Source organism: Cupressus sempervirens, chromosome 1, assembly GCF_028749045.1.
Source record: "Cupressus sempervirens isolate cs-2001-9-10 chromosome 1, ASM2874904v1, whole genome shotgun sequence".
NCBI lineage: Eukaryota > Viridiplantae > Streptophyta > Pinopsida > Cupressales > Cupressaceae > Cupressus > Cupressus sempervirens.
Genome location: NC_143118.1, coordinates 334,212,506 through 334,231,553, shown reverse-complemented (window position 1 = coordinate 334,231,553; position 19,048 = coordinate 334,212,506). Strand labels below are relative to the sequence as shown.

The following is a 19,048-nucleotide window of genomic DNA, read 5'->3' as shown; positions in this document are numbered from 1 at the left end:
ATCTTTTCTTTAGTCTCTCGGAGAATCTAACACAACAACATTGTGCTCAGAAAAGTTTTTGGTTTTCAATTTTTGTCTTTAGTGTGTTTGTTTAGTGTTCAAGACTCCTTGTTGTAGAATAAAGAGACTTCCTACACCTAGAGGATGATCAGATCAAATTAGAAAATCTGTAAGATGCCTAATTTTTTTTTGGATGTAGGACCATTTTAGGACAAAGATTAATTGTTCTAGATAGATGCATCAAAGAGGAATGGTCTATGAAGCATATATTGGAATAAAATAATTAACAAAATTAAGATGTTGATTCCTTGTTTGTATTGTATTCATGTTTAAAAAAATCTCCAAGGATCATATTTCACTATAACAAACCATGAAATGAGAATAACAATAAAAAATATTGGATTAACATATTTGCTATTATTTCTAGAACTCCAATTAGGAGAAGGAAAACTATTTGTTATGCAAGCTTGATTAGGAAGAATAGGAGTATTACATGCAATATTCACCATCTCCTTAAAATCATCAAGGTTGACAATTATTCTTAGGGATTTTTCATTTTATGTCTCTCCAACTCCTAAGTTCATAATTAATTACCCAAATCATCAAAGGTTTCAATCTTCAAGTTTATTTGAAGTTCCATTTCTGGGACAAGTTCCTCAATAGATATTTTCTTTTCCCCATAGCTAGAGTCAAGGTTATGACCTTCCTAAAGTTTGGTGCTTTCTTCCTTATCCTCATTAAAATCAATGATATTATTTTGGCTATGGAATTGCCTTTCCCAGACTTGTGAATGTTAGATATATTATATGGGGCTTTCCTTTTCATCGTGGTAGTATCAAGGAGGGCCTTCTTCATAAGATATTTTAGGAACAAAATGAGGGATTTTTCCTTTTCTCTTTCACTTAGGGATAGGGTTCAATATTTCTAAGATAGTGTTGCTGAGCTATGAAGGGGTTTGTCAATTTTTTGGTCTTCCATTTCATGGTAGGTAACACAATGGCTACATACAAGAGATTTATCCAAAAAAAATTGATACAACATATAGATTAACCTATGATGTAGGGGAGGAGACTTACTTGGATGATACTTTCACTTAGAGAAGAGAAAAAAAAAAGGAACATTACTTTTATCAGCATGCGTAATATAGTTCAAATAGGAAAATGGTATTCGTGAAAGATAGTAAAATGACCTTCTAATGAAATGTATATTTTTCATTAATTGTATTTCAAATCTATGTTTGAATTTTTTATACTTTGTGTATCACATAAGATTAGTATGTGTGTTGTGTGAGTCAACTAATCACATATTTTTCTCAATTTGTAAGTTTGAAGTTTGTATTACTAATGTTTATAAGAAACAATTATAAAATAAAAAATCATTTTCAAAACCATTTATCATATAATTATATTGATGTACTATATCATATATCGATTCCATATTTTTAAATTATTTTAAAATATTGTCCTCATACTCACAAATCATGTTTATCTAACAATTTAAATAAATTTTAAAATATTTTCAAACACTACAAATCCTTAATGAGGTCAACAAATTCATTAACTTCAATAAGAAAATAAAGAATATAAATAATATTATTTCACATTGTGCTTTCTTAGTCACAAATGTAGAAGTCTAGAATTATAAATGTTGAACATGGGAACAAGAACATAGTATAATTTATTTCAAAAATTTTATATGACATTCTCATCAAACTTTTAAATTCCATTACATTGGTAAACCATCTTTTAACATTTTGAACCCGTCTTCAAAATATTATTAAATGTCAGATCTAAATGATTTTAGCTTGTATTTTTCCATAGAGCTTTTCTCAATCGTTGAGAAACGTAATACTAAGCTTATAACCCAAAAAAATCATTAGAAATTGAAAATTAAATTGAAAAGGTGATTTCCCGAAGAAATTCCTATACATCCAAGCAAAACTACTGCCAATATCAACGGTGGCATTATTTTATTAATAAAGATCAACAAATTTCTGGAATATCGAAGTGTCTACAACCGTCAAACGGCAAACAAATCAGAAAGACAACTTTATGTAAAGAAAAGGCAGTCTATCACTTGAGGAATTCTTCAAAGAATTCAGCAATTATAAGCCTACAAATCAAACATATGAAAATGATAATAATGCATCCTCATGCGGCCAACAAAGCTTGGGAATCCAATTCATATTGGAAGCCGAACTTCTTGGAGTCATCTGCGGACCAAATGAAGATGCCCTCAAGTTTCTCTTTCTTCTTCAACCCTCTACACGCCTCGAAGAACTTTTCTGGCGTGAGCCCAGTTGAAGACTCATCTGTACCAAGACTAGCAAGTAATTTACCACCCTTATAATTAGATGACTGAATCTCATAATAGCCCAGAAATTGTTCTACAGTGGTGGCCCTATCATAGCCATAGAATTGGAAATTAACATGGTCGATGAAATCACCATATTTCTTCCACAATGTCATGTAATGTGACCGCACTGGCCCCTCGTCCTCAAACGGAGCAATCGACGCCACGGAGATCACCTTGTTCTGCTTTAGCTGAACAATTAATTGACCAATGCATTCTGTAAATGTGTTGGGATCTGAGTAGTCGAAATGCTCGTAGTCGATGTCGATCCCGTCGAGATGGTATTCATTGATTATCTCTGTTAAGGTGGAAACGGCATTGTGAACCCACATCGAAACACTCGACGGCATGAACTGAACTGTCGTCTCGTTTTTCCCCACTACGTCGCCACCCAAGCTGACGACCACCTTGACATTCTTATGTTTCGACTTTATGTCGACAACGTCGCTGGGGCGCAGAGTCTTTTTGTCCCAGAAGATTCTGAAGTTTCCGTCTGTTGGAAAAGGTGAATGGCCGGCTCCGCTGTAGTCGATGGCAAATGACAGAATGAAGTGGAATTCTACGTCAGGAAGGATTGGCACGTCTGAGAACTCGACTTTCATGCCATCGGCTCCTATGTACTCCTTGAATAATTTGGCATTGTCACCTGCACAATAATCATTTCATAACATCAGATACCCTCAACACAGAAAGAATTTAATTGTATAGTTTATAAGTCAGATTTATTAATCTATATTTTATGAATTCTAATAATAAATAAACCTGCACTCCTGAAACACGGATCAATGAACTTGACACAATTACACACTTAAATCTGATAGTAATATTACAACATTCATATATTACATAGATTTTTATAATACACTGCAATATGAGAAATTCGTAGGCTAACATAGAGAGTGTGGAAGAAACAGTAAAAACAGGGCATGGAAGAGCTTAATGTGAATCCGCATTTTTGACAACGATCTCGTACTGTCGAACAAGATCAATTTGAATACCCTGCCAACCTTGGCCTCTTCTATATAACTCACGTATTTATTGTTCTTTTGGATGCGAATTAGTAGAAGACTCGTTGTTTCCATCTCGTTGGCTGCTTCGATTGTAAGGGAATCTGCCGTCTGTAGCCAAAGTTGTGGCTTTGGATTAATTAATTGCTCCACATGGAATGGTTGATACGATCACTGGTCTTAATGAGAGCAGGCGCCGGTGGAGTTTTCTCTTGACTCGGCTTACGCGTTTCTCCGTCCTTTTTTATAAACCAAAAAATGAGTTATGTGCCGATTAATGACTACGAAGTCTCGATTTCAAAAACACATAATGGAACGAATTTTGCACATTAGTCTACTAGCATATAGTATTACAATATTATTCTATAAATTTGGTTACTATGATTTTATAAAATCAAAGCTTCTACATTGCACTTTTCCTATAAATATCAGCTTCAAATATATATTCTCTCTACAGGTTCTAGATTCAGTTATATGAGTAAAGTTGTGAAGGAAGAGGAAAAAAGGGTATGAAAAGTAATTTGTACATTTTATAATGAACTAGGGAATGGGGAAGGCGAAAATTAAATAGGAAAAGAAAATTTAAATTAAGGTGAAAAATATTAAAATATAATATAAAAAATATATGTAAAATTTGAATTTGTATGAAAAATAAAAAATTAGATGATGTGATATATTTGACAAAAGACTTAATATTATTATAGTTTAATTATATGACACGAAATGTAGTCTTATTGATCTACAACATATGTATATAAAATTATTATATAAAAATAGTGAAACAAAATCATTGTGTATATATCTATTTTAGTTTACAAATCTCTGCATATTCATTGTGCCTATCTAGAAGATGTGTTAAACTAGTAAAAGTATTAAAATCTATAACCTCAACTCTCCTCAATATTATTTCTTCAACTTTTTTGTACACACATGTAAATATGACCAAAAGTGTTTAGGTGTATATATTATATTCATTTTGAAAATTAGAACATGCTTATTAAGGCTTGGCCTATGGTGTATATCTACTAAGTCATTCTTGAAAAATTAAAACTAAACAGAAATGCAAGTTATTAAATGATGAAAGCATGAAGTTTCTAAGAGTTGTACCTCCATAGTATAGTGAAAAAGTGTAGTAATCAATATGGGTGTTTTAGATTTTAAATATTGTTGTTCATTTAACTCAATAATTGTATAATTGTATTATTGGTTAACCTTTCCTAGCTAAGATATGCTCTATTTATCATAATCATAACTATTGTAGAGGTGGAAAGAAAAAGACAAGATTTAATTCGCTAAGGCCCTATACAACTAAATCTTTCTTCCCTATTTATAGGCATGCAAGCTCAAACTTGATTTTGGAACTGCTATATTAGCGCACATTAAATTATTACAGGCTTTGAAAAATCTCACACAAGGAAAAAGCATTAAATTGATTTAGTAGAAGGCATAAGCTATCATTTAAATAACTTCTAGGTGGCATCATATTAGAGTTTCTTTCCTATATTGTAGCTCATCTCTATCAATTTTGAACACCTTTATACTAGAATACTGAACATCTATGCCTAGCATTTTATTGCTCTGAATTTACAATATACATTTTACTTTGTACCATTGTTCTAGATCATATTTTCTGTGTGCAATTTATTTTGTAACCTTTTATGATTTCTAGAGTACTCATTTTTCTATTGCTAACCCTAAAGCACACACATACACTTTGGAAATTATAATTCTACTACAAGAAAGGTTCCCCTACAAGGAGAGTAGTTGGACCTATTTGTTTTCGATTTTATGTTATAGATTGCATAAAAAGTTCCACTCAACCTTTATGATCACATATATATTTTATTCTCCTACCCAATACTTCTTTTTTGGAATGGAGGTAAATCCTATAAATGTTCTTCCTTTTTTTTCTTCGCAATGGAAGAAATATTGTTGAATTCCTTTGGATCATCTTTAGCATCCCTATCAACAATGCACTATCATTATAAAGATTTTACTTTTAGAGAAATATGCATTATGTCTCTTTCTCTCTCTTAAGGGGGACTTTTTCTCTTACGGTAATTTTTATTCTTCCTATTCGTGTGTGTAATTATAAAACCCATTGAGTAATACTACTAAGATTTAAATGTACATATAGCTCAAATGTTCCCTATCAATGTAAAATACACTTTTAAGAGACATCAAAATAAACTTTAAATAATAATAAAATGTTACCATTAACAAAAGAGAAGCAAGAATGTGAAACCTAATGGGTCATGCTAGTAAAGTTCCTTACACAATTTTAATAGCACCTAAAACTTGAAGAGAAACAAATGTAGTTCAATAGTAGCACATAAATGTTCACAAACCTAAATAGTGCATAAATATTTAATAGAATCAAATGTCATAATATCATTAATTTGTAAATCTCACCTTCTATTAAATATTGAAGGTTTTTAATGTACTTTTTATTCATCAAAATGAATGATATTTATAACATCCACATATGCATATTCTTGAATTCATGTTCATGTTCTTTAAATAGAATAGAGGTTGGAAGTTCAATAGTAATATAACAAATGTGCTACTTCTTTCACCTCTAGCCAGACAATAATCATTCAATGTTTCATAGTACATTTGAAGTTAGCTATTATTACTTCCTACCATACGAAAGATAACTATTGTATTCATTCAATTTCTAAAATTCAATTAATCTAGCCAATCACATTTGAAAATGTTTAAAGCTATAAAGTTAGTTGTATGGTTTGCAAATTTCTATTAGCTTTTAAAATTACAAAAAAGCCATTTTTCTATATCTTTATTGACTCTCATTAAAAAAAAGGCAAGGGAAAAGAATCAATTTTTGAAATGAAAACAAGAGCTCTATTGGGGCTGGACTCCTTGCTTTGAGGAGTGCTAGTAGGGTTAAAAAGAGAAGAAACTTTTTGCATAGTTAGTGTTGGAAAGTATGTTTGGTTTTTATAGTTGGAAAGCTAGTTTAGTTTGCATAGCTCTTCACAGTTATTTCCTTAACTTCTTAACTATGGACATTTGGCAAATGAAATTGTCTATCCAAAATTAATTTTATTTAAGAATATCATTTTGAAAGCTCATTTTTTTCTAGTATAAAGTCAACATTCATAAATAGATAATGCATCCATCTATTAGACCTACCTATTCTTAGCCCTCTTTGAGAGAGAATAACATATAATCTTATCCAAAAGCATGAAAATAAGTTTGAATCATTTCAAATTTAGAGTTCATCTATTACCATGAAATTATTTATAATATATTTTTCAAATTTTTAGTTAAATATAGATATTTTGATATTATATATTAGTATTGATAAATTTTCATTAAGTTTTTTTATATATATAAGGTTTATGTAGATATTGTTTAATAAAATTCCAAGTTATGATTAATATCTTAAATCAAAATAAATGATGCAAACATTCAGAACAAAGAGAATAATAGATTAGACTTAATTAAATATATTTTTTAATCTATATTCTATCAAATTAAAAGAGAAATACAATATCTTAATTTTCCTTTTAACAGACATGTACATATGTATTTAATTACTAAAAGTAAAACTCTACAACCATTGTCCCCAAGAACTTTGATCTGCATTATAATAAAAATAAAAAGATAAAATATTAAAAAACATAAAATGGAAAATCCTTGGTATAAATCTCCATTGTAAAAAGGTGTAGATGTGGATTTATCACATTCTTTTTTGGCCAAATTGGTTTTGGATTCTTGAACGATGTGATTTGACAAAGAAATCACTCGATGACGAGAAAATGATAGGATTTTAACTCCAAACAAAGAGTACAGTACCGATATTTATCCTTTTACTGCCCTTTAATAAATGCATATTAAAATAGTGGAAAGAAGTTTCTAGACTTTTTTTCCCCATTTTTTGATGTCAAAAACTTAGTTTTACCCTTGGCATAAATGCCATTAGCCAATGAAAAACAAAGAATTTCCAGTCAAAAATTAATTTAAAAATCAATAGCCTTTTAACTTTAGAAATTCATTTTCTATGGTTGAAAAAATTTAATAGGATTGACACTGCCAAAAACATTAGTACCCTGCCTTATGCAAGGCAGGGACTAATAAAAGGAAAAAATGTCATTCTCTAGTGCATTAGATGTGTTTCAATATCTGTCTTTTCCTCTGTCTCATCATAGAGAGGGCATTTATCACATGTAATAGGGAATTTATCACTACATCTAGATATTCCGGAATGTTCTTATTGTAGATTGTTCTCATGTATATGAAAAGAAGCCTTGACTTTTCTTTTAACACAACGGACCAAAGATTTCATCAACATCTGCCACTGACCATGTATAGTATGGTTCTTTCTCTGCCGCTGGAGGTAGAGCCATATATGGAGAGTGTTTTATATGCAAGGGTGACCAACAGCCATAGGAGATCACATAGATGAGATGAGGGCACTGTGAGACTTCAATCTAATCCATATATGTTAGTACTAAGGCCATAGATGTTGGATAGAGTGGCTTCATTTTCCTTATCACTTTGTGAAAAAAATATTTCATTCATTTCTTGTGCTTGGTATACAAGCAGTTAATTTAAATGTTTGAGGATTTGAGGGTATAATTGTGAACTCTCCCCAATCAGCAGCCCTGGCTTCCCATTTTGTGAATGTGACTTATGACTATATCCTCATTCATGTTTAATGGCTGCAAGGAGCTTCATAATAAGTGTTTTTTTCTTTGCAAGCTTCTTCACCCATCGTATCTAGCCTTGTAATTTTTCACGAAAGGCCTACTTGGTAGAGAGCATGTTCGATCAAGTGAATTCGGAATTTTATTGTAAAATAAAGAAAAATTGAGATGATCTAACCTGGGCCTGAGAGGATAGGTTCAAGTGAGTTCTTTCATTGCAAAATCTTGAGCTTATTTGTAGGCAAGCAACGAGCATTTTTTAGCCTCCTTCCCGTCATCACCCATCTTGAAGTCTGCTAAATAAGGTGATAATATCCCTTCATCTTAAGACAAAACACAAGATATCAATTACTACTATCAATTGAACTAGATATAGATCAAGAAGATGGAGAATGTCTTCACACATATTGTAAAGCTCAAACTCGACCTTTGCACTATATATTCTCTCATCACTGTCACATATTCATCACTACAACAAATTTCTTCTATCTCTTTAATTGACCAATTTATTCTTTAAAAATCCCTAAAAGCTCCAACCACATTCCTAATGATGAATTTGGGTACATGCCCATTTAGGCCCAATAGAACACCCTACTTCTTTTGTTCATTTCTTCTGATATCACAATTCTGTCAAAATATCTATTATCATGGGATTTACCCTTACGGATCTGCAACTATTTAAATCAGAGGCAGATTTCCTCTGTGCTTGGTGGAAGCTATTACATTGCACATTTCCAGTGCCTCAATGTGCCAAGACTCTAATGGCATTGTCTTTTGAATTGCGGAATCCCACACTATCAAAATTGGACAAAATGTTAATATCCCTTTCATTGGTTGCTCACAATCTCTTCCAATTCTTAAGGCAACCAGTCAGAAAGGAGAAGATCATGAAAAATCTTCTCTTATGCTCACTTCTTTTTTACCTATGGGAATCATACCGAGTTCTATCACTAGATACAATGAAGGGTTTTGGTATTTACCAAGCGGATCACCTCATTAAAATTAACATTGGAAGCACCTACAGAGATCGCTAGTTGAAATTTCAACAAGCCTGAGGACTCTAGTAGAGCAGATGTTTGACAATGTGTTATGATGCCAAAGAAGAAAGGTCTGATTTTCTATGCAGATTCAGTAGACCTATTTTCTTAGGAGAAAGGATTGTGCTAAAGTTTTTTTTTTATACCTATTGTTGCAATCTTATAGTTGCAGTTGTAGGTTTTCAGAGATTGTGTGTAGAATTAGTTAGTGAAATTCTAGTACTTTTCTATTGACAGACAGATAAATAGATCCTTTCTAGCTAGTCTAAGTTTTTGTTGTTGTTAATTTTGAAAGGTGGAATGGAGTTGCTACAAAGTAGGATATTTAGTAATAATTTTGTATATCTTTTTAATTTTTAAAGAAAAACATTTCTAAATTTGTGAGTTTTAGAAAAATAAATAGTATTTCAAAGCAAGGAAAGTTTCTTCTTTTTAATTCAATTAAGGAGGATTGACTCTATATAAGAATATTTGTATTGAATTTTATTAGACTTTGAGAAAAAAATTTCAATAAAAGATTTCACATTTATAGGAATTATCACATAGATGGGTTAACATCTCATTCATTGATAATTATAGGCTTGAAGTTGATCAGGCATTAAATATTATTTGCCAGGTTTCAAAAGATCATGCAAGATGTGCAGCACATGTAATTTTTCCCAAATGCCACAAAATTTTCTCACAATAGTGGATGATAGATTAAAAAATATTTGCCCTACAATCTATAGCACACAATCAAAATTAAGTGTTTGAGAAAAAGTGAGGGCATGATGTACTCCACGTCAAATAGAGACTAGTCAATATCTATACACAATCAGCTAGAATTTTGCTTGCTCTTGATTTTTTATTTTGACCAATAATGGGCCGAAGCCTAGATTGATTATTATTATTATTTGTTAAGATTAATTTTAATTATGTTTTGAATTCAATTAGATTCAAAACGAAGACCTCCCTGATGACAGGTTCACAAGTTACTATTGTACTATAGGCTCTTGCCCTACATGCTCTTAATTGATTGTAAGATATTGATTATAATATTTAGAATTTTTCACCATTAATAAGGTCACCTTAAGGAACAAGGTTTTTTGAAACCTTGACGTTACATCATAAAATATATTTGTATATAATCAAATTTATAACTTGTTTTCTTGTATTGTACTAGCAACGAAGCACCATGCCTTAAAAAAAAATGGCCACCATAATTTTTAATAATAAGAAAGGAAATGGTTGATTCAAACTATTCATTTTAGGGTTATAGTGGTCCTAAAATATTTAAGTACTATATGTATTATTGGTAAAGTCATCATTTAGGCTTTTAATGCCAAATTGGCTTCCAGATGTTACAATTTATGCTTAGTTTTGAGACAAGCTACTTCCCATAGTTTTAAGGACAACTATATTTTCTATGACATTCTCACACTTTCTTTCACTTGATTCAAATGGATTTTGTTTTTATTCTTACTTTGACAACTTCAATTATTTCGCATTTTGATTTAGTCTTTAAATTTTTGTTAATGTGGCAAGAATCATATTTGGTCTTACTTTTTAAATGAGTATTTTTTTAATAATGCTAATGTTGATAACTATTTATTAAAAGAAAGTTTAAAAATATAAATGAAGTTTGGTGAAAGGAGTCATTAAGATAAATAAGGTAAATTTATCAAATAAAACTTTCTCTGTTAATTGTGTTGGTTAAGTCAAGCGTCAACTTTTAGTTGAGTTTTAGAAGGTGTTTAAAGGTTTTGTCCAATCTTCCATTTTGAAATTCATTTATAAAATATGTAAACTAATATAAATTAGTATGTATATTTCCATTTAATTTATTATTCAAATTTATCAAATTTCTACAATTCATTTGAATTTAATGCACAAACTTCTGATTTTGATTGTGTATGCATTTTCAACATCAACAATCAAAGTCAACATTCATGCATTAATTTATTGTTCTTTCGTAATAAATTATTTGATAAATATAAGTTTTTAATGAATTGTTTTAAAGGTTGAATATATAAAATTAATTTTAAATTTATAAATTTAATGAAGATTGAGACTATTTTTAAGGAAACACAATATGCATATAACTTAGTTGAGAAAAAATGGATTGAATAAAAGTCATAAAGCTCTTTGATGGTCATTATCTAATAAAACATTGCGCGCTAACCACAACATGCTTATAACCACCATTTCCTTTGTTTCATGAGTCCCACAATATTTTCATTGGGAAAAAATTACCATTTATTTTGAAGTCCACAATACTTGAAGAATATACTCTACCATGGTTCATGGCCCAAATCTTGAGTCAAATTTGAACAATCATTTAGTTAGAAGTCATCATCAACAAAAGGAACTCCCTATACCACTAAGGTTAGTTGTACACTCCCTTTTATAGGCATAATTATATCATTAACAAGTTAGATGCAATGTCCCCAAACCTGTTTCTAATATGTGATGTATTAAAACCTGTAAGCCATATTTTACACTTGGAGAGGTGCTATGGAAAAATATTTTTCCTCTTAACATTGAATTATAAACCTTTTATAATCTATTTCATATTGAGATGCTCCAAGATTTAGGGTATCTGATTATGTAGATAATTTTACTTGGAGGCAAATGGTGCAGAGCACGTAGCCACTCCAAGGCAGGATTCAAGCTATTAGGAATGGTAGTGTAGGGGTTTGATCCTTATGTTGTAATAAAAGACTCATTGTAAGGTCCATTAGCACTGTGGTCATGTTATAAACCAAGTGGCTCAATGAGACCAAGGAGTCAAAAATAGATTGTTCTAAGGGTGAGTTGGGTTAGTTTTGGCTTAGGCAAGAAGTTTTGAACTTTTGAAAGCTGCTTGGGTTGCTTAATAAACAAAAAGCTATTATTTTGTTCTGAACGGTCTTTTTGGTTATTCCAATAGTCGTAATAGGTTATAAACCTATCGAGTATGAGTAGTAGTAGGCATGTAACGGAGATGAAAGAAAATTGAATGAAAAATCCCTTTAACTTTTTGGTGAATCCTGTGTTGCAGTGGATGGTGCGGTCTATTTTGTTTGATCTGTGATTGAATGTACTGAAGGCGTGTAGGCTGTAGTCATTTATTTTGGTCTGAAACTATTTAGAGTTATAGCTTGAGAGATATCTGTAGGTTGTATCAGAATATTTGTGTAACCTAATTTCAAGGCTCTCTCGCAAATGGTGCCCTAACTTGCATATTCTCAAGTGGAACCCATTGAAATTGAGGAATATGCAAGTTGGGAAAACTTTTAACACGACTCCAGGAGTTGGAGGTGTAGTGAGTAGGGTACACAGTATTTCAAGCCAACTCTAGGTCAAGCAAGACCATGTGCTTGACCAGGTTTGAAAGCCAAGATTGGAGACAGTCGAGAAAGAGGGCACTTCCAGTTTGATGTAGTGCTAATGGTTAATGTATTGAGGGTCTGTGGATTGCCATAAGTATTGGGGGTCTTGGAAACCCATCCTTTCCATTCTTCTTTGAAGCCCTAGTCCAACCTAATCAATTGGGTCTAGGTACCAAATCGAGGTTTGAGGGGGGGTGCTAGAGCAAGATCTTCCAAGAGGCTACTGGGATCCACAGAAAAGTCCAAAAGAGTTTTTGAATAGGCAGAGAAGCCCTAAGGATTTAAGGAAATTTTGGAGAGAGGTGCAACAACAAATTTGAAAGGCTACAAGAATTGTGCGCCTCTAAGTGGAATTTGGTGTTGATCGATCCCAAAAAAGTTGTGGATTGTGGCTAGTTGGGGTGTCCATAGATTGTCTCCATAGGTTGAGTCAGTGGGTGAAGTGAGGAAGGAGGTTGCTTCTTTGGGCTCATTGGTTGAGCATACCCAGTGTGGGTAACAGGACTTGTGAGAAGTCCTAGAATCCTAAGTTGGATTGTGATAGCCATTTATTGGCTTGAGGAAGGTAGTTGCTGTAGACTCTGCATCAAGTGGTATTAGAGCCACTAAGGTCTTGTTTGGAAGACAAGAAGAAGACAGGATGGCATATGGTTAAGAAGAGGAGATCCCTCTAAGGATAGCCAATGTTGAATTATCCAAGTTGGTTACAGAATAGATGGTAGAGAGTAGGGCTATGAGAGAGGAGAATAGGATGATGAAGAGGGAAATAGACAAGTTGAGAGGAAAGGTGAACAAAAGGTCACAAGAAGACTCTGATGTAGAAGAAGGTGGAAATGCACTAGAAGCGGATAGAAGTAGACAAGCCCTACCAGAGGACCAAAGGGTTATGTTGGAAGCCCTTGAAAGGATAGGAAGGAGGGATACCAAGACAGAGATCCCTATGTTTTGTGGAAAGCTTAATCCCAAAGAATGCATGGATTAGATTGAAGCATTGGACAATCACTTTGAATGTGATAATGTCCCTAAATCATAAAGGTTAAAGATTGCAAAGGCCAAGATGAAAGGATCTACTTTGAGTTGGTGGAACTTTCTTCAAACAGAGAGGCTTGATGAGAGTAAAGATGCCATCACAACATGGAAAAGGATGAAGTTGGAGGTGAAGAGACAATTCATCCCTGAGGACTATGATGTCCTAGTGCACCAAAAACTATAAGGCCTAAGACAAAGGGACATGGATGTGGGTACCTACACTGAAGAGTTTCATAAACTCACTTTGAGGGCCAAGGTGATTGAGACAGAGAAGAAAAAGTTGGCAAGGTACTTGAATGGGCTCAAGTACTCCATCCAAGATGAACTCACTTTGTTTAACCCGAAGTCAGTGTATTCATGTTTTCAGATGGCATTGAAGATTGAGGAAAAATAGAGAAGGAAATGTGACTCTCAAAACAAGTCAAGGGGAGCCAATAATAATAATAGAGGTAGAGGAAGGTTCAGCGTGAGAGGTTCATTCTACAAACCCCAAGAGGAGTCAAATAATAAAGAAAATCAGGAAGGTGAGACAAGTTCAAGAGGAAATTTCAGAGGAAGAAGAGGCAATGGAAGAGGCAAATTAGGGGTTAGAACTCCAGGAGTGTTCACTGGTAGATGTTTCAATTGCAACCAGGTGGGACACCAGGCCTCTAGATGCCCTGAAAAAGGGAGCAATCAGCAAGGAGGGGACAAAAGAGTCCACTTAGCACATGAAGATGATATTTAAAGTAACCATGAAAGTAGAGGTGTTGCAGATCTAGAGCATGGAGAATCCCTCATGTTTAATAGAACCTTGTTGAAGAACCCTCCACCCAAGGAACCGACAAAAAGGAAGACTTTGTTCAGGACCACCTGCAAGGTAAAAGGTAAAGTGTGTAAAGTTATAGTTGATTCAGGTTCTACTGATAATCTTTCTTCCACTTATATGGTAGAGAAACTTGGATTGAAAAAAAGCCTCATCCTAATCCATATAAAGTGTCATGGCTAAACAAAGAGCAGCAAGCTTTGATAAATGAATATGTGTACATGGAGTTTAAGATTGGGGACTACCATGACACAATCTTGTGTGATGTGGCTGATATGGATGCTTGCCACTTATTTTTGGGAAGGCCTTGGCAATATGATGTGGAAGCACGCCATCAAGGTAAAACAAATGTGTATGAGATCACCAAAGATGGAAGGACATACACCATGAGGCCTCTACCTGAGGATGGGTAGGAGACTCCCCAAGCTAGTAGCATGCTAGTTGTTGGAGAGAAGGAGTTTGTGAGAACCATCAAAGAGAAGGATAGTCCCTGTTATGCCATTGCGGTCAAGCCACTAGGGGAGAAAAAGGTGTATAAGGAGGATAAACAAGAACCAAGGAGGATAGTGGGGGCCAAGGAGGTTTAGGATTTGTTGAGCAAGTATAGGGGAGTGATTTCTGATGGAAAAATAGAGACTCTTCCACCCATTAGAGAGGTGAGTCATTGCATTGATTTAATACCAGATTCTACACTCCCAAACAAGGCTGCTTATAAACTCACACCAAGCCAAAATGAAGAATTGGCTAGACAAGTGGACGAACTCTTAAGCAAGGGGTTCATAAGAAGGAGCATTAGTCCTTGTGTGGTACCAACATTGTTGGCCCCTAAGAAAGATGGCACATGGAGGTTATGTAATGACTCAAGGGCTATTAACAAGATCACAATTAGGTACCGGTTCCCAATGCCAAGGATGGAGGATTTGATGGATTGCTTAGGAGGGGCTAAATACTACAGCAAGATGGATTTGAAAAGTGGTTATCATCAAATTAGGATCGGAGAGGGGGATGAATGGAAGATAGCCTTCAAGACAAATGAAAGGCTCTTTGAATGGATGGTAATGCCCTTTGGGCTCTCAAATGCGCCAAGCACCTTCATGAGACTCATGAACAAGGTACTCAAGCCCTTTATTGACCATTTTGTTGTAGTATATTTAGATGATATTCTGATTTACAATAAAATTAAAAATGAGCACTTAAATCATATTGAACAAGTGTTGAAAAGGTTGTTAGAAGAGAAGTTAAGGATCAATCTAGAGAAGTGTGTCTTCTTGCAGGAGGAGTTGGTTTTCTTGGGATTTGTTATCTCCAAGGGGAACCTTAAGATGGATCCTAGTAAAGTGGAAGCCATATTAAATTGGCCCACTCCAACAACAGAAAGTGAGGTCAAAGGATTCCATGGCCTATCAAGCTTCTATAGGAAGTTTATTAGAGGCTTCAACAATGTAAGTGCTCCCATGATAGACATCATTAAAGATGGAAGGAAGTGTCAGTTTTGGTGGACACAAGAGGCTGATCAAGCCTTTGAAACCTTGAAGAAGAAAGTGGCAGAGCAACCAGTCCTAGTGCTACCTAATTTCAATAAAAAATTTACAATTGAATGTGATGCAAGTAACCGGGCTATAGGAGGAGTCCTAAGCCAAGAGGATAGGTTAGTTGCCTTCTTCAGTGAGAAGTTGAATGAGGCCAAGCAGAGGTATTCAACTTATGATCTAGAAATGTATGCCATGGTTCAGTCCTTAAGGAAGTGGAGGCGTTACTTATTACCTAAAGAGTTTGTTGTTTATACCGACAACAATGCATTGAGTTTTTTAAAGAGGTAGGAGAAACTAAATCACAGGCATGTGAAGTGGATGGAGTATCTCCAATCCTACACTTTCACTATCAAGCATAAGAAAGGGGTAGAAAATAAGGTTGTTGATGCCCTTAGTAGAAGAAATCTAACCATCCAAGAGGTGAGGTTGGAGAACGATGGGTTCCATTCCATCAAAGAGATGTATGTTGAAGATGAAGACTTCAAGGAGATCTATCAAGTTTGCAAGGATATGACTAGACAGTATCATAGTACATATGCAGATTTCATACTACAAGAAGGATTACTTTTTAAGGGGAGTCAGTTGTGTATCCCTAGGGGATCACTATGGGAAAATATCATAAAAGAGAAACATTGTGGGGGCCTAGCCGGTCATTTTGAGTTGGACAAGACCCTTGAACTGGTTAGAAGATTCTACTATTGGCCAAGAATGCCAACAGATGTGAGAAGATTTGTAGAAACTTGTATGGTGTGCCAAAAGGCAAAAGGAAGAACTTCTAATGTAGGACTGTATACTCCATTACCAATACCCAATAGGCCTTGGGATGCAGTGAGTTTGGACTTTGTGCTTGGATTGCCAAAGACAAGACATGGATATGATAGTGTTTGTGTAGTGGTGGATAGGTTTTCTAAGATAGCACACTTCTTGCCATGCAAAACCAGTCATGATGCTTCTCACATTGCGGGCATCTTCTTTAAGGAGGTCATTAGACTACATGGGTTACCACTATCCGTAGTCTCTAACAGGGATGCTAAGTTTCTTGGTCACTTTTGGAGGACCTTGTGGAAGAAGTTAGGAATGGATCTGTCCTTTTCATCAGCATACCATCCATAATCAAATGGCCAAACGGAGGTGGTGAATAGATCATTAGGTAATCTATTGAGATGCCTTACCAAGGAACATGGTTCCTCATGGGACTCAGTCCTAGCACAAGCTGAATTTGCCTATAATGACTCAGTGAATAGGACCACTGGACTGAGCCCTTTTTAGATTGTTTATGGAACTCATCCTAGAGGGGTGATGCAGTTGAGAGATGTTAAATCCTTGGAGAGGAGTAGTGCACAAGCCATTGACTTTGCAAAGGTCACGCAAGAAATCCACAAATAAGTTAAGGATAGGCTAGTAAAGACCTCAGAGAAATACAAGAAGGCTGCTGATACCAAGAGGAGATACCTTCAATTTGTAGTAGGAGACCTAGTCATGGTCCATCTAAAGAAGGAAAGACTCCCTGCAGGCAGGTACAGTAAACTGATGATGAGGAAGATAGGTCATTTTAAGATCTTGAAAAAGTGTGGTTAGAATGCCTATAAGGTAGAGTTGCCTCCAGACATTGGGCTCTCTAATACCTTTAACATCTCTGACTTATATGCATACAAGGAACCTGAGAAAGATAGTATTGGCAATACAGTACTCAAGGAGGAGAATGAAACCATCAGGTCTCTCCCTAAGGCAATGGCACCTGAGATAGAATGCATCTTGGATAAGAGAGAAGGCAAAAGGACCTAGAGGCAGATACACATGGACTATCTCATAAAGTGGAGAGGCAAGCCTATAGAAGATGCAAGTTGGCTCACTGAAATAGCCATTAAGAGATTGGGATATGAGGCGTCCAACATGCCAACTCAAGAGGCTTGAGTTTAATTGGCCTGGGGAGTATGGTGCAGGGCACCTAGCCACTCCAAGGCAGGATTCAAGTTGTTAGGAATGGTAGTGCAGGGGTTTGATCCTTACGTTGTAATAAAAGACTCATTGTAAGGTCCATTAGCACTATGGTCATGTTATAAACCAAGTGGCTCAATGAGACCAAGGAGTCAGAAATAGATTGTTCTATGGGTGAGTTGGGTTAGTTTTGGCTTAGGCAAGAAGTTTTGAACTTTTGAAAGCTACTTGGGTTGCTTAATAAACAAGAAGTTGTTATTTGGTTGGGAACGACCTTTTTGGTTGTTCCAACAGTCGTAATAGGTTATAAACCTATCGAGTATGAGTAGTAGCAGGCATGTAACGGAGATGAAAGAAAACTGAATGAAAAATCCCTTTAACTTTTTGGTGAATCATGTGTTGCAGTGGATGGTGCGGTCTATTTTGTTTGCTCTGTGATTGAATGTACTGAAGGCGCATAGGCTGTAGTCATTTATTTTGGTCTGAAACTATTTAGAGTTGTAGCTTGAGAGATATTTGCAGGTTGTATCAGAATATTTGTGTAACCTGATTTCAGGGCTCTCTCGCAAATGGTGCCCTAACTTGCATATTCTCAGGTGGAACCCATTGAAATTGAGGAATATGCAAGTTAGGAAAACTTCTAACATGACTCCAGGAGTTGGAGGTGTAGTGAGTAGGCTAAGCAGTGTTTCAAGCCGGCTCTAGGTCAAGCAAGACCATGTGCTTGACTAGGTTTGAAAGCCAAGATTGGAGATAGTCGAGAAAGAGGGCACTTCCAGTTTGATGTAGTGCTGATGGTTAATGTATTGAGGGTCTGTGGATTGCCATAAGTATTGGGGCTCTTGGAAACCCATCCTTTCTATTCTTCTTTGAAGCCCTAGTCCAACCTCATCAATTGGGTCTAGGTACCAAATCGAGGTTTGAGGGGGGGTGCTGGGGCATGATCTTCCAAGAGGCTACTAGGATCCACAGAAAAGTCCAAAAGAGTTTTTGAATAGGCAGAGAAGCCCTAAGGATTTAAGGAAATTTTGGAGAGAGGTGCAACAACAGATTTGAAAGGCTACAAGAATTGTGCACCTCTAAGTGGAATTTGGTGTTGATCGATCCCAAACAAGTTGTGGATTGTGGCTGGTTGGGATGTCCATAGATTGTCTCCACAGGTTGAGTTAGTGGGTGAAGTGAGGAAGGAGGTTGCTTCTTTGGGCTCAGGGTTGAACATACCCGGTGTGGGTAATAGGACTTGTGAGATGTCCTAGGATCGTAAGTTGGATTGTGACAGCCATTTATTGACTTGAGGAAGGTAGTTGCTGCAGACTCTACATCAGCAA

General features: G+C 35.0%; 1 protein-coding gene across 1 annotated transcript; it reads right to left on the bottom strand.

The window, feature by feature from the left end:
• Positions 1–2,150: 2,150 nt before the first annotated feature.
• LOC149577547 (chitinase 2-like) lies at positions 2,151–19,003 on the bottom strand. Its single transcript, XM_089796812.1, has 5 exons — positions 18,942–19,003; positions 3,586–3,598; positions 3,265–3,470; positions 3,115–3,122; positions 2,151–2,998 (listed from the first exon to the last, which is right to left on the bottom strand). Exons 1-5 carry the CDS (start codon positions 19,001–19,003, stop codon positions 2,151–2,153), a joined length of 1,137 nt encoding a protein of 378 aa, XP_089652938.1.
• Positions 19,004–19,048: the final 45 nt, after the last annotated feature.